This window comes from Ctenocephalides felis, unplaced genomic scaffold (genome assembly GCF_003426905.1).
Source record: "Ctenocephalides felis isolate EL2017-DRISC unplaced genomic scaffold, ASM342690v1 CF-g0.4_SCAFFOLD_03573, whole genome shotgun sequence".
Classification (NCBI taxonomy): Eukaryota; Metazoa; Arthropoda; class Insecta; order Siphonaptera; family Pulicidae; genus Ctenocephalides; species Ctenocephalides felis.
In genome coordinates this window covers 14225665-14240748 of record NW_020539727.1, presented here as the reverse complement: position 1 = coordinate 14240748, position 15084 = coordinate 14225665, and the positions used below count along the sequence as shown (strand labels likewise).

Sequence of the window (15084 nt, the reverse complement as noted above, 5' to 3'; positions counted from 1 at the left end):
TTTCAAATTTTTCAGATTCTTTTGGATTCTGGATTTTGTGTATAATTGTAAATAATACTACTGAGCTTATGAAAAATTTTCAAATTTTTGCGAGAAGAGATAGAAAATGAATTAAGTATTTCTTCTTTGACCTTCTTTTTGAAAAGTTTTAAGTAACATTCGATGAATTAAAGAAAATTTAATAAAAAGTATATATGTAGAGCAGAACGAGACACAAAGGTCCAATTTGGCTTTGAGCAAAATGTACACACACATTGTTAATGAAATAATGCAAGAAATTCATAAGTGATTTAAAAATATAAAAAGTATTTGTAGGTAATTATAATAGACAAAATTGTAGATAATTTTTATTATCTTTGACTTGTCTAAAGATATTTTCAAGATAAATTCTAGATTTTTAGAGACATTAAGCATAATGTAGAAAAAAGCACATGTTGTTCAGGAAATTGCGTCGAGAAATCAAGAGCGTTTTAACAATATAATAAATAATTTTGTAGCAATTGTAATATCAGATAAAACTGTATATAATTTAATTTTTTGTAGCTTAATTATTAAAACATTCATTGATAGTTGTGTCGCATAGAGAACCATAATGAATTTGAAAAACGCGCCCATTTGTTAAATATCAAAGCGTTTGGATAAATGTCTCATCTATCTATAAACATGCGCTATGCTTGAAATGTCAAATGATGAAGGAAGTTAAAAGCACTTTATTATACTTGTTTTCTTATGGTGGAAATCATTTATTGACTAATCTAGTTTATAATTATTATGGTATAGGACACAACTATTTTCGTAAATATTCACTAGCTGTTCGCAGTGAAAATATTTGAAAATGTCAGAAGAAATGATTATGTCTACGAATGAACAGGCAATTAAAATTGAGCCACCCGAATATTCAGCAGGGGACATTAAATGTGAAATTGAGGAAGTTTGATGCCATCGATGCTATTGTTAAATCTGAATCGTTTTCTGAAAATGATGAAACGTGTTTCAGAAAGATTTATGAATTCCGAGGTGATAATTGAAGAAGAAGTCAAACAGGAGTCTTATGAATGTGACACTTATGAATGTGAAATAAATGATAAGACATTTAATAATAAAGGCAGTGGAGAGCGTCTCCATGAATGCAAGAAATGCAATAAGGAATTCACAGAATTAGGTCATCTGAAGAAACACATGGTGACACACCGGGAAGTACGCTCGCATGAGTGCAATGTATGCAATAAAACGTTTACAAATAAGGGTAATCTGAAAAATCACTTGCTTATTCACAGTGGTGTTCGCCCCTATGATTGCAGTATGTGCAATAAAACATTCATAGAATTAGGTCAATCTGAAAAGACACATGCTCGTTCACAGTAGTGAGCGACCTCATGAATGCAACATATGCAAGAAGACATTCACCGTATTAAGTAATCTGAAAAGCCACCTGCTCGTTCACAGTGGTGAGCGCTCCCATGAATGCAGCACATGCAAGAAGACATTACACATTCAAGTAGTCTCAAAATCACATGCTTACTTCTCAGTGGTGAGCGCCCACATGAATGCAACATATGCAAGAAGACATTCACACAATCAGGTAATCTGAAAAAACACTGCTCACTCACAGTGGAATTCGGTCCATGAATGCAGTATATGCAAAAGACATTCACAGAATTAGGTCAACTGAAGAGACACATGCTCATTCACAGTGGTGAACGCCCCCACAAATGCAATGTTGCAAGAAACAATTCCACTAGTAAGTCATCTGAAACAACACATGTTGATACACAGTGATGTACGCCCATATGAATGTAATATATGCAATAACACATTCACACAATTAAATAATCTGAAACGTCACATGCTCGTTCACAGTGGTGAGCGTCCCCATGAATGCAACATATGCAATAAGAAATTCACAAACTCAAGCAATCTGAAAAGTCACATGCTCATTCACAGTGGTGAGCGCCCCTATGAATGCAGCATATGCAATAAGACATATCGGAAAAGGTAGTCTGAAAAAACACATGATGGTTCATGACCGCAAGGCTCCTTAGAAATGTGATATATGCAATAAGGGATTTGCTCAATCGAATGATTTGAAGAGTCACATGGCAGTTCATAGTGATGAAAATTAATGTAAAAAAAACATATTTGTTAAATTGAATTCAAAATAAATTTTTGTTGCATTAAATTGCTCATAATTTAATTATCTTTAATTTGCCTAAGGACACTTTTAATAAAAACTGTATATTTAGCTTTTTAATAAATTATTTGAAAATTAAACCTGCAACTTATTATACTTATTTTACTACCTAGTTTAATTTTAAATTATTTATATATAATACATTTTCTCAAATGGACATTTACATTATCATTATCAAATCTAAGTGAAGAAGAAAGCTTTCTTCTTCACTTCTCATCTAATGAGAAGTGAAGAAAAAAGCTTATAAAAAATTCATCAAAATTTGAAAATAATTTTAAAATTGATTAAATGTCGATTCGTATTGATTAAGTCGTTTATTTACTAATTTCTAGAAGTGCAACTTGCCGTAAAGCACGATGCCACTTAGTTTTTGGGAAAGGCAGGTTCACCAATTTTAGAGATACGGAGCAAAAAGTGCAAAAAATGAAAAAAAAAGTTTTTGAGAGAATGGGGCATCCGATTTGAATGATTCACTTGTATTGGCGTAATGATAAATTGATTAAATTTTTGTAAAGGCATGTTTAGCCGTTTTGGAGATCCAGAAAAACTAATTTTTCTTTTCTGAGCTTCCGAAATAGTTTGAATTACTGTACGGAAAGTTCCAGCAATTTACTTTGAGGCAAAAAATATTTCAAGTTTCAAAAAAAATCAGTATTTTCAAAAATGTTCAAATTATTTAGATAATTTCGTAACTTTTGAAGAAGCCAATTTTTTCAATATTCAAATTATTCAAATGTTTTCAAGATTTTCAAAAAAATAGATTCAAAATTCTCCAAAAACTAAGTTTGCTTTTCTAATCTTTCAAAAAATTCTTTCAATCAGTGTAAATAACGTCAACTTGTCCATTGATGTCAAGATTCTCAGCTATATATTGTTTAATACAAATTAAATTTGTTATCGTAGAACGGGCAGGCATGAAACCATGTTGATTAATAGAAATTAAAGTTCTAGCAGAAGGAATTAGTTCTCTATAAATAATTTTTTCAAATACCTTAGCAAAGTTTGATAATAATGATATCGGTCTGTAATTAGTAATGTATGATGTATTATGCATAATATAAAAAATGTATCTACATGTTGATGAAAATGGCTCAAGAAAAAGAGGTTAAAAATATAAAAAGGATTTCTAGGTAATTATAGAAATAAGATAAATTAAATAATAAGAAATAAGAAAAAGTTAGAGATAATTTATTTATCTTTATCTCATCTGAAAAGACTTTTAAGATAATTTTTAGATTTTCAGATATATTAAGCATAATCTAGAAAAATGCACAGGTTGTACAGGAAATCGCTTCAACAAAGTTTATGAGAGGTTTAATATTATGAAAAATTTTGTAGGTCATTATAATATAAGACTGGAATGTAGATAATTTGTTTATCTTTACCTCGTCTAGAGATACTTTTAAGATAAGTCGTACATTTTAAATAATTTAATTATTTGAAGCTTAATTAACAAAAAACATTTAAAGAGACACGTAAAGAACCATGGTGAATTTCAAAAGACGCGCCATTTGTTAAATATCAAAGCGTTTGGAAAAATGTCTCATCTTTCAATAAACATGCTCTATGCTTGAAATGTCAAACGATGAAGGTAGTTGAAATCATTTACTGATTAATTTAGTTTATAATTATTATTGTATAGGACACATTTATTTTCGTAAATATTTACTAGCTGTTGGCGTTGAAAATATTTCAAAATGTCAGAAGAAATGATTATGTCTATGACTGAAAAGCCAATCAAAATTGAGCCACCCGAATATCCAGTAGAAGATGTTAAATGCGAAAATGAGGACAAATTTGATGCCATCGATGCTATTGTTAAATCTGAATCGTTTTCTGAAAATGATGATACGTGTTTAGAAAGATTTATGAATTCCGAGGTGACAATTGAAGATGAAGTCAAACAGGAGTCTTATGAATGTGACATTTGTAATCAATCATTTACAGAATCACATCATTTAACAAAGCATATGATCAATCACAGCGAAGAAGGTCCCTTCAAATGTGAAGTCTGTCATAAGATTTTCAAACAATCTAAAAAGTTGCAAACACACATGAATAAACATCCGGGTAAAAGATCTTTCAAATTTGAAATAGGCAATAAGACATTTAATAATAAACGCAGGAGAGAGCATCTTTATGAATGTGAGATATGCAATAAGACATTCACACAATTAGGTCATCTAAAGAGACACATGGTCATTCACAGTGGTGAACGTCCCCACGAATGCAATGTATGCAAGAAACAATTCCAACTAGTAGATTATCTGAAAAAACACATGCTGATACACAGTGGTGTACGCCAATATGAATGTAATATATGCAATAACACATTCACACAATTAGGTCATCTGAAAAGTCACATGCTTGTTCACAGTAGTGAGCGTCCCAATGAATGCAACATATGCAATAAGACATTCAAACATTTATCTCATCTGAAGAGACACATGCTCATTCACAGTGGTGAACGTCCTCACGAATGCAATGCATGCAAGAAACGATTCCAACTAGGAAGTCATCTGAAACAACACATGTTGACGCACAGGGATGTACATCCATATGAATGTAATATTTGCAATAAAACATTCAAACAATTGGGCAGTTTGAAAAGTCACATGCTCATTCACAGTGGTGAACGTACTCACGAATGCAATGTATGCAAGAAACATTCCAACGGCAAGTCATCTGAAAAACACACATGCTGATACACAGTGGTGTACGCCCATATGAATGTAATATTTGCAATAACACATTCACACAATTAGGTCATCTGAAAAGTCACATTTGCTTGTTCACAGTGGTGAGCGTCCCCATGAATGCAACATATGCAATAAGAAATTCGCAATCTTAAGCAATCTGAAAAGTCACATGCTCATTCACAGGTGAACGTCCTCACGAATGCAATGTATGCAAGAAACAATTCCAAGTAGTAAGTTATCTGAAACAACACATGCTGATACACAGTGGTGCACGTCCGTATGAATGTAATAATGCAATAACACATTCACACAATTGCGTAGTTTGAAAAGTCACATGCTCATTCACGGTGGTGAACGTTCTCACGAATGCAACATATGCAATAACACATTCACACAATTAAATAATCTGAAACGTCACATGCTCGTTCACAGTGGTGAGCGTCCCCATGAATGCAACACATGCAATAAGAAATTCACAGACTCAAGCAATCTGAAACAACACATGCTCGTTCACAGTGGTGAACGTACTCACGAATGCAATGTATGCAAGAAACAATTCCAACGAGCAAGTCATCTGAAAAAACACATGCTGATACACAGTGGTGTACGCCCATATGAATGTAATATTTGCAATAAGGCATTCACGCATTTAGATTATCTGAAAAGTCACATGCTTGTTCACAGTGGTGAGCGCCCCCATGAATGCAACATATGCAATAAGACATTTACAGGAAAAGGTAGTCTGAAAAAACACATGGTCATTCACAGTGGTGAACGTCCTCACGAATGCAATGTATGCGAGAAACGATTCCAACTAGAAGTTCATCTGAAACAACACATGCTTGTTCACAGTGGTGAACGTCCTCACGAATGCAACATATGCAATAAAACATTCACTCAATTGGGCAGTTTGAAAAATCACATTGTCATTCACAGTGGTGAACGTCCTCACGAATGCAATGTATGCAAGAAACGATTCAAACGAGCAAGTCACCTGAAACAACACATGTTAATGCACAGCGGTGTACGCCCATACGAATGCAACATATGAAATAAGAAATTCACACAATTAAATAATCTGAAAAGTCACATGCTCATTTACAGTGGTGAACGCCCCTATGAATGCAGCATATGCAAGAAGAAATTTCAAAGAACATATAGTCTGAAAAAACACATGATGGTTCATGACTCCTCGCAGTCATGAATACAATACAATCGAAGGATTTAAAGAGACACATCATAGTCAGAAAAGCGATGAAAATTAATGTGAAATAAACATATTTCTTAAGCTGAATTTAAAATAAATTGTTGTTGCATTAAATTGCTTATAATTTAATTATCTTTAATTTGCCTAAGGACACTTTTAATAAAAATTGTATATTTAGCTTTTTAATAAATTATCTGAAAATTAAACCTGCAACTTATTTTACTACCTAGTTTAATTTTAAATTATTTATTTATATTTATTTATATATAATACATTTTCTTAAATGGACGTACACATTTACATTATCAAATCTGATCAGAGTATTAATTGTAGAAAATAATACAAATTACAAAACTTGATTTTAATTTAGATTTGATAATTATAATACTATAGTTTTATATTTAAGCGTAACAGAGAAAAAGGTCAAATTAGTCATCTGGGATTTATATGAAACTTTGCATGGTGATAGAGAAGATAGTAAGAATAAATCTGAAATTCTTATTGTGAGTTCCAGATATTTAGGGCGATCAATCATAATTTTCATACTTCTAAAATTAAGGAACCGACTCTGAACAGACCAATGTTATGGCAAGGCTATGTTATAAAAAACTTTCCATACTAAATATTGACAAAAGCCATGTCGTTATTGTGCAGTCAGGCGTTTTCCTCAGGTTGTCAGGTAGAAAACCTAACCTAGAAACCTCACAAATGTCAAGAAACGATGTTAGATAACGGGGTCTTTCTGACTCAGGTTCATAACATACGGGTGACGTTGCAGTTTATGTCTAAAACGTCTGAATGCACAGCAAAGACATGATTTTGACAGTATTCAGTAGGATTCAGTAGCATAATGTATGGTAACATGGCCTTGCCATATCATTGGTCTGTTATGAGGCAGAATTGGTACCTAAATCACCTTTATTCTAAGATGTACGTTTCAGACCGATTAAAAATATTTCATAAAAGTCTTTGAGGTATCATTCATACAAATATATATATATATATATATATATATATATATATATATATATATATATATATAGTTAAAAATAACTTAGATTTAAAAATTATATCACATATATAAAAATTATTCATACCTATATAAAATTAAATTAAAGATAGTCATAAAATATATGTTTTTGCACATACCAAATAATGTAAGTAATTCACCAGAGTATTTTGTTTCCTATTTAAACACGTCTCTACCGATTATGATGGAACCTTTTAATCAGTTTCACTTTCAGATGCCTCTTCCGGAGGTCCTCTTATTGACAACAAACTTGGGGAATCACAGCTTTGCAATCTAGAACAAAAATTTAGTATTCACATTAAATAAACATATAAATAAATCCATATATCTTATATATAAAATTCTTCTATACAGGTGTATGATTTGGTACTTCTCCTAAACGGTTATTCGGGTTTTGATAATTCTTTTTAGAATTTGTCAAAGGAAATTTTTAAGATTTAATAAACGCTGAAACTATAGTAATATTGTAGAAATAAATGGCAAAAATTAGAAAAAACCACTTATCATTGTTTGACATTGAAAATATTTGCTAGGAATGTCAATTCACTTGATATTGGAATTAAGCTGAAACTTATGAGCTTAAATAATATTAGAATATAATAATTGAGAAAAATGTAATGCCTGCATTATTATTGCCGAAAAGCAGTTGAGATGTACCAGAAATTAAAATAATATGAGATACAGTCAACAGTATATATTTGGCAGATGAAATTATATAGTTCAGTTTAATAAATAACGCAACAAGTCTAAAATTACGTAAGCATTATTTTTTTATTATGCATGTCGTATTTTGGTTTACTTTACTAAATTATTTACCATTACAAAAAAATATTTCTACTTATTAAAAAAATGATTTAGAATTTTGTTTCAAGTAACAAAAAATCATTTATTTGGCATTGGATGTGGAATATTTAGGAAGTTGATCTTAGATTGAATAGTGCACATGTGAATTAGATTTTACAAATTGATTCACATAAGATTTAAACATAAACAATAATGTTTATAAAATTAAGAAAATAAAAGAGCAACTAACATATCGCACGAGATTATGAAAATTATAGACTAAATTATTGAAGCAATTATGTTGTGTGGTAAAATCAAGTGTAATATTGTTGTTTTACGGCAGATACTGTATTATTTTTTTCTGAATTTCTTATACAACTTATGCTAAGACCATAAATGAATCACAAAGGCAGAATATCAAATGGGATATTAAAATGTATAGGATAGGATGTAAAAAAAATTTGGAACTTTTGAATTGTAGACGCGGGTACAGGACGTCTGTCGGGTCATCTAGTATATATATATATATATATATATATAATATATATATATAAATATTTACCTGTTGTGCAATTGATCCATCTGAGTCTGAAAAACTCCAATTTGCGCCTGCAGTTCTTCATTTGTTCTGTGAAGTCTCCTAATATTATTTGTGGCGCTTTCTACTTCTCGTTCAGCATTGTATAGTTCTTGCTAAAAATAAAAATGAAAAAAAAAGTTAAAAAAACTTACTGAAATTAATAGTAATTTTTTTATATGATATTACCTTTAGTTCATCTATCCTTCCTCTCAATTTTTTAATTTCATTTTCATACTGGTCTGACCGACTTTGAGCTTGAGAAACAGAAGTCAGTGTGTCGTGGTAGCAATTTTTCAATTTTCCATGCATATGTTTGAGGTCAGCTAATTCCTGAAATAATAGAAAGAGATATATATATATATATATATATATATATATATATATATATATACAGGTAACCCCCGCAAAACGCGGTAGTTACGTTCCAAAAAACTAGCGTGTTGTACGGGACTAGTACAGAAAGAGGGCTTTTGTTCCAACAATTCAAAGATGCTAAATATCATGATTTTTTACTAAATATTGTTATATTTATTGGTTTTTTAAAGAAGTGATATACATTACATAAATTATATGATTTTTTTAACATAATTAACTGATATCCAAAGCGATCCTTTTTTTGCAAGATATTCTCATCCTCTGAACAGTTTTCTGTACTACCTCCAGATCCATGCATTATTTTTTGCGAAAAAAATATATTTGCTTTTACTAGCTTTTAGCGAAAAGATATTTATATATTTACCACATGCAAAGTTATCTTCAGTAAAATTCCATGCTCATTTTATTTAAAGGATCTTTGTTGAAGACTATAGTCAGTTAATTATAATTGACTAACTGTTTTAAGCCCAAAATTTTTTCTCATCATAAGTATGAAATTAGTTATCTTTTGCATTAATTTCATCACATTCATTGAGCTATTGTACGGCGATTTTACTAATTTTAGATTAAATAAAGTTTGATTTTCATACACTTTACTACATTTTTTATTTTGTTAGAGGTTTTGCTCAATTCTCAAACCGTGTTAGAGCGAACCCGTGCTTTAAAAGTACCGTCTTATAAGGGAGTGGTTTCAATTCTTAAACCGTGTTAGAGAAGTAACGTGTTATGCGAGGGTTAACTGTATATATATGGATATATATATATATATATATATATATATGAATATATATATATATATATAATATATATATATATATATATATATATAAAATTCTTCTGTAATGATGTATGAAAGAATAATCCTCCTAAACAATTATTCGGATTTTGATAAATCTTTCTGAAGTTTGTTAAGAAAATTTTTAAAGATTTTTCGAATTATAGGAATATAGTTAGGTTGTAGAAATAAATGTAAAAAATTATAAAAAACCGCTTATCATTGTTTGACATTGAAATATTTGAGACATTGTTTGACATTAAAAACAAATGAAGGCTGTTATATGCCAAACATTTCAATTCACTTATAGGCTAATTATAGAACAATATTAACATATAATAATATATAATTTATTATTATGAATAAGAAAAATGTAATGACTACATTATTATTGCCGAAAAGAAGCTGGAAGGTGCCAAAAATTAAAATAGTATATGATACATTATAGGTTTGGCAGAAGTACAGTCTGCGCATGCGACTGACGGTTGTGGAGTGTCAGTGAATTATATATTTCAATTTGACAGATTATTATTTATTACAAAATATTTACTTATTCCAAAAATTATTTAGAAGTTTCATTGTGTCAAAAATTCATGTGTTTCGCATTGGATACGAAATACTTACTGAAGCCAATGGAGGGTTTTGGGTTTGATTTTTTTCACTGTGCTCCAATTTGTATAAAATTTTATACAAATTTACATTTATATATTTTTTATATATTTATATAAATTTATATATATTTATATAAATTTTTCATCTTACTCTCAAGTTCAAAAGAAAAAATAATTTAGATTCTTTTGCCACTTCCCAGGGCGGATGAAAAATGTTTTATAAGGTTTTTAAAAAAAGCAAATACTTTTCAAGTTACTGGCTATTGAAAATTCGCTTCTTTTTGGCGCTTTTCATTGTTGTTTGCAAATATCTCCAAGAATATACATTTTAACAAGAATCATGCCATGAACAAAATTAAATCAATTAAAATCTTAATAAACCGGTGTTTTATAATGTGTCCTAGGAACATATTGATAGATATGAAAAAGCAAAATCGTTTTTTTATTTGAATTTGAAATTTAATTGTTGGTAAATATCAGCATAGGTTATTCCAAAAAATTGGAACTTTTGAATTGTAGACATGGGTACAGGACAACGTCTGTCGGGTCATCTAATATATATATATATATATATATATATATATATCTATATATAAAAGAGGATCGCTTAAGATAGATAAGCTGAACCGATTTAGATGAAAATTTGGCAGGGAGGTAGTTTAGAGCCAGGAAAAACATATGTGATACTTTTTATCGAGTTTTTCATTCTAATTCAAAATTAATTATTTATAAACTATCCATTTAGTTTATTCAATCTATGATTCTATCAATGATTTTATCCATTAGATTTATTTTCAATTGTCAACTGTCATTCGGTGTTTCTGTTTTGATACACATATATTAATTAATATGCATTTTTTAATCACCACTTTTGGAAAATTATTACGTGAATAATATAATTTTTTAAATCACCACGGAAAATTATTACGAAGTGGGAAATGACTTAATTCTTAATAATAGCAAGAGATGCCAGATGGACGATGGAGAAATTCATTTCTTGGAAATGGGAATGTAAATCATTTATATACTTAGGTATTTATGTATATTTGTTTATACGTATTTAAATAGAGTATTTGAGGTGATTATATTCTATATATCAGCAATAAGTATAATCATCAACAAATTAATAAAAAAAAATATTTTGAAATATAGTTTGGATTATGCCATGTTTTCTATAGAAAGTGTATAAAAGTTCCAGTTTGATTGTATTGTCAAAATATAGACAAACTAATGGGGTTTACTGATTTTATAATACCTTATTGTATGACATTCAAACAATACATCCTTATAGAATTAAATTAAAATATTAATTTTTTTGATACTCTAGAAATTGTTTAGAAAATACCTTACTTAGCAAAACAACGTTTGCCGGGCCAGCTAGTATATATATATAAATATATATATTTGAGATTCTAACCTTTGTTTTCTGCGCCAATTCCTTCCTCAAATCCAATATTTCCTGATCCTTGGCTTGCAGATTTTTATATTTCGCTCCACCATGATCCCTAATGGCTAAAACGCTTTGCAGTTCCTCCAATTCAGCCCTCAACGAGCCATTTTCTCGTTCCAAAGCATTTTTTTGAGTTTCACAACGTTCTCGCCTCCACCATTCTATATCATGCTCCGAATGTATCCTATCCAACTGTAAAATAATAGTCATTTAAAATAAAATAAATTGAATTAATTTTATAGATGTAACTTAATATTTTATGCTTACTTCGTTTCTTAAATGTAATTGTCTTCTAGTCAGTGCCTCTTTTATGGAAGTTTCGTCTGTTAAAGCTGCTTTTAGTATTCTTAATTGTTCTTTGAAACCGACAGAATCTCTTTCCAAACTCATTTTATCACTGGTGAGATGTTCACATTGGGATCTCAATTCTGAAACTTCTTGGGTCAATGTAGCTATCGTTTCTTGTAATGTGAATTTCTCTCTAAAAAAATAAATGATAAGTTTTGTGAAAAACTTATATAGTGTGATTATTCTTAAGAGAACATATCGACAAAATAGATTGCGACATCGATGTTGGATTAGGATAATTTTAAAATGCAGAAGTTTTAAAATTTGGACTAATCGACCAATAATTCTTACATAACCCTTAAGTTTTTTTTATTTTTTCGCCAATTTCCGGATTTTTTACCCTACTTCCTGTAGGGTAGTTATAGTAATGGGCCGAAAATCTAAAATGAAAATTTTTGCATTTCTCGACGTTTTGAAGGTTTCTGAACATTTGGCATACCTCAGAAAAAACGGATGTGTGTGTGTGTGTGCGTTTTGTATGTCCGCATTTTTTCGTCCACGTTTTCGGGCGCACGGATCAACCGATTTGAATGGTTTAAAAACAATTCGATCCCTATTGATAGATAGATATGCTGATTAGTTTTTGGCGAAGGCAGGTCCAGGCGTTACGGAGATACGGAGCAACGAGTGCAGAAAATACAAATCGAGTTTTTGAGAGAACGGAGTATCGGATTTGAATGATCTAAAAAACATTCAATTTATAATGATTGGGAAAAGAGGTGATTAGTTTTTGGCAAAAACAGGTCCCGCCATTTCGAAGATACAGAGCTAAATGTGCAAAAAATGGCAGTTTTTGAGTGAACTAAGCGTCCGATTTGACTGATCTAAAAAACTTTCTGCTTGTATTGACAAAACAATTGCTTTTGAGGATAAAAAATTATTACATCTTTTTTATTTTCTATAAAATATTTTTGTAATTTTGGATTGAAAATTCAAAAAATTACCCAGGCTAAGCACAGTCTAAGCGCCACTCTGGTACAAATGTTTACTCAAGTGCGTTTAGACTGTTTATGTACTGGGGCACTTTTCAAATTTTGTGTATAAGTGAAAATGTCGCACAGAATTATTTGCAAATGCGTTTAGACTGTGCTATACAGGAGCACTTTTTCAATTTTGTGTAAATTAGGCAACTATTTTTTTTTTTTGAATTTAATTCGAAATTAAATGACGATTGTTAATGTTCTGGAGATAAATTGAATTGATTTATGATTTACATTCGATTTGCTCAGATATAACAAGATAACAAAAATAATAAAAGTTACAGTATTTGTAATAATATATTTGAAAACGTTTAAAATTTCTCGAATATTTTATTACGGTACGAAAAGTTCCAGCAATTTGCCTTAAGGCACGATGCCATACACCACTAGTTATAATTATTAATTAAAAAAAAACATACAACCCTAAATTTTCACCTTCCCACCGAAAATTTCTATTTCATAATAATCATTTAAGTAATCGACTAATTTTTCAAAATGCCGTCTATTAAACAAATTCAGAAAGAATTAATATATAGTATACGCGGTAAAGGTACAATATCACCTTGTATTTTTTGACTCAAAATAATTGCTTCAATAATGTTGCCCATAATGTTTTCAGCAATAATATCTAAATTACATTTTTCTCATTAAAAATTCAATATACATTATTACTTAAGCTCATATTTTAAGTGAATTAATTTGTCAAATCCTGTTCACGTGTGCTCTATTCAATCTACGATCAACAAAATTAGTGCAGTAAATGGAGAAGAAAAAAGGGCGTGACCTGTGATTTGCATGATATTTTGGAAATAGGCTAATCTTAATCTTAAGTTCAGAAGTGAAAACAATTGTACTCTGTCAACACCCCGCATTAATTGGATTAAAACTCTTTTAATTTGATTTTATCGAAACTTGTAATATACTATTTTAAAGGTAATTTCTTATTCATAATCATGAATTATATACATATTCTAAAGTTATGAGTAAATTGAAATTTTTGGCAGATGATAGTTTTCATTCGTTTTCAATGCCAAACAACACCTCAAATATTTTCAATTTCAAACACTGATAAGCGTTTTTGTGTAATTTTTTCCATTTATTTTTACAATCTTACTATATCTTTATAACCATAAAATCATAAAAAATTTCCTTAACAAACTTCAAAAAGATTTATCAAAATCCGAATAATCGTTTAGGAGTAATATCCTCTCATACATCATTACAGAAGAATTTTATATATACAGTAGAATCCGATTGGTATGACGCTGGATATATTGACAACCGCTTATAATGACGTAATCGCACTAGGAAGCTTGGTTTCCATATAAAATTCTTTGAAAAAAACAGCTGTCTAGTCCGATATATTGACATCGCTTACATTGACATGTCGCTTATAATGACTCATTTTTGCAAAAATATTATGTCCAATTATAATGACCGACATTATTTTACATGATGTGGCCAAGTCTACGAAAGCAATTGCTATGTATTTTGTGCACAATAGCACCAGGGACATTTTACAATAAAATTATGTAAAGAGATGAATAAAAATTACTGATTACTTACATTAAAAAATCACATTTGTATGTTTATGGGTAGGGTAGACCAATTATTAATGGTGCACTTCGGATATCTCGTGAACAAATAAAATTAGATTTTTTTTAACATAAATATTTGATAGCAGAGGCCAAAAAATGTATCAAAAATCATAACCAGCCATCATAAATGTAATAAAATCATAACCAGCCATCACCTTTATTCTTATGACTTTGCTATCAGAAGATAAGCAGCACATGATGGGATAAAAGGACCGGCTGAACCTTTACTTTGGCAAAAGTGTATGCAATAAAGTAGTAAAGTTTTAAAAAAAGCAATTTTACAAGAGATTAATTAAATAAATTGTTATTCCGGCTCTCCTGATGAATATTTGTAACCAATAGCAGATCAATGTAATATACACTGTTATCTTTGTAACAAATGTACTCACAGAATTGAAAGTCAAATTGGACCTTTGTGCCCCGCCCTACCCTATGTCAATTATATTTTATATTACAA

At 30.0% G+C, this 15084-nt stretch overlaps 4 protein-coding genes across 4 annotated transcripts in view; 3 read left to right on the top strand and 1 right to left on the bottom strand.

The window, feature by feature from the left end:
• The first annotated feature begins 978 nt into the window (after positions 1 to 978).
• Positions 979 to 1365, top strand: LOC113389584 (protein krueppel-like). The gene has a single exon (XM_026626604.1). It carries the CDS (start codon positions 979 to 981, stop codon positions 1363 to 1365), a length of 387 nt encoding a protein of 128 aa, XP_026482389.1.
• A 2523-nt stretch (positions 1366 to 3888) lies between these two features.
• Positions 3889 to 4896, top strand: LOC113389583 (zinc finger protein 525-like). Its single transcript, XM_026626603.1, has one exon. It carries the CDS (start codon positions 3889 to 3891, stop codon positions 4894 to 4896), a length of 1008 nt encoding a protein of 335 aa, XP_026482388.1.
• Positions 4897 to 5307: 411 nt separating this feature from the next.
• LOC113389360 (zinc finger protein 436-like) lies at positions 5308 to 6087 on the top strand. Its single transcript, XM_026626412.1, has one exon. It carries the CDS (start codon positions 5309 to 5311, stop codon positions 5939 to 5941), a length of 633 nt encoding a protein of 210 aa, XP_026482197.1. The 5' UTR covers position 5308; the 3' UTR covers positions 5942 to 6087.
• Positions 6088 to 7266: 1179 nt separating this feature from the next.
• Positions 7267 to 15084, bottom strand: part of LOC113389582 (coiled-coil domain-containing protein 102A-like) — a 9466-nt gene continuing 1648 nt past the window's right edge. Inside the window, exons 2-6 of the mRNA XM_026626601.1 lie at positions 11969 to 12182; positions 11669 to 11893; positions 8677 to 8820; positions 8473 to 8603; positions 7267 to 7400 (exon numbers count right to left, since the gene is read on the bottom strand). Of these exons, the coding sequence (XP_026482386.1) occupies positions 7322 to 7400; positions 8473 to 8603; positions 8677 to 8820; positions 11669 to 11893; positions 11969 to 12182 (793 nt within the window). The 3' untranslated portion in view covers positions 7267 to 7321. The remainder of the gene's footprint in view (positions 7401 to 8472; positions 8604 to 8676; positions 8821 to 11668; positions 11894 to 11968; positions 12183 to 15084) is intronic.

Excerpts from the sequence above, each read along its gene's own strand:
- LOC113389360 (XM_026626412.1), top strand. The coding sequence starts at position 5,309 with ATGCTCGTTCACAGTGGTGAGCGTCCCCATGAATGCAACACATGCAAT.
- LOC113389583 (XM_026626603.1), top strand. The coding sequence starts at position 3,889 with ATGTCAGAAGAAATGATTATGTCTATGACTGAAAAGCCAATCAAAATT.
- LOC113389584 (XM_026626604.1), top strand. The coding sequence starts at position 979 with ATGATGAAACGTGTTTCAGAAAGATTTATGAATTCCGAGGTGATAATT.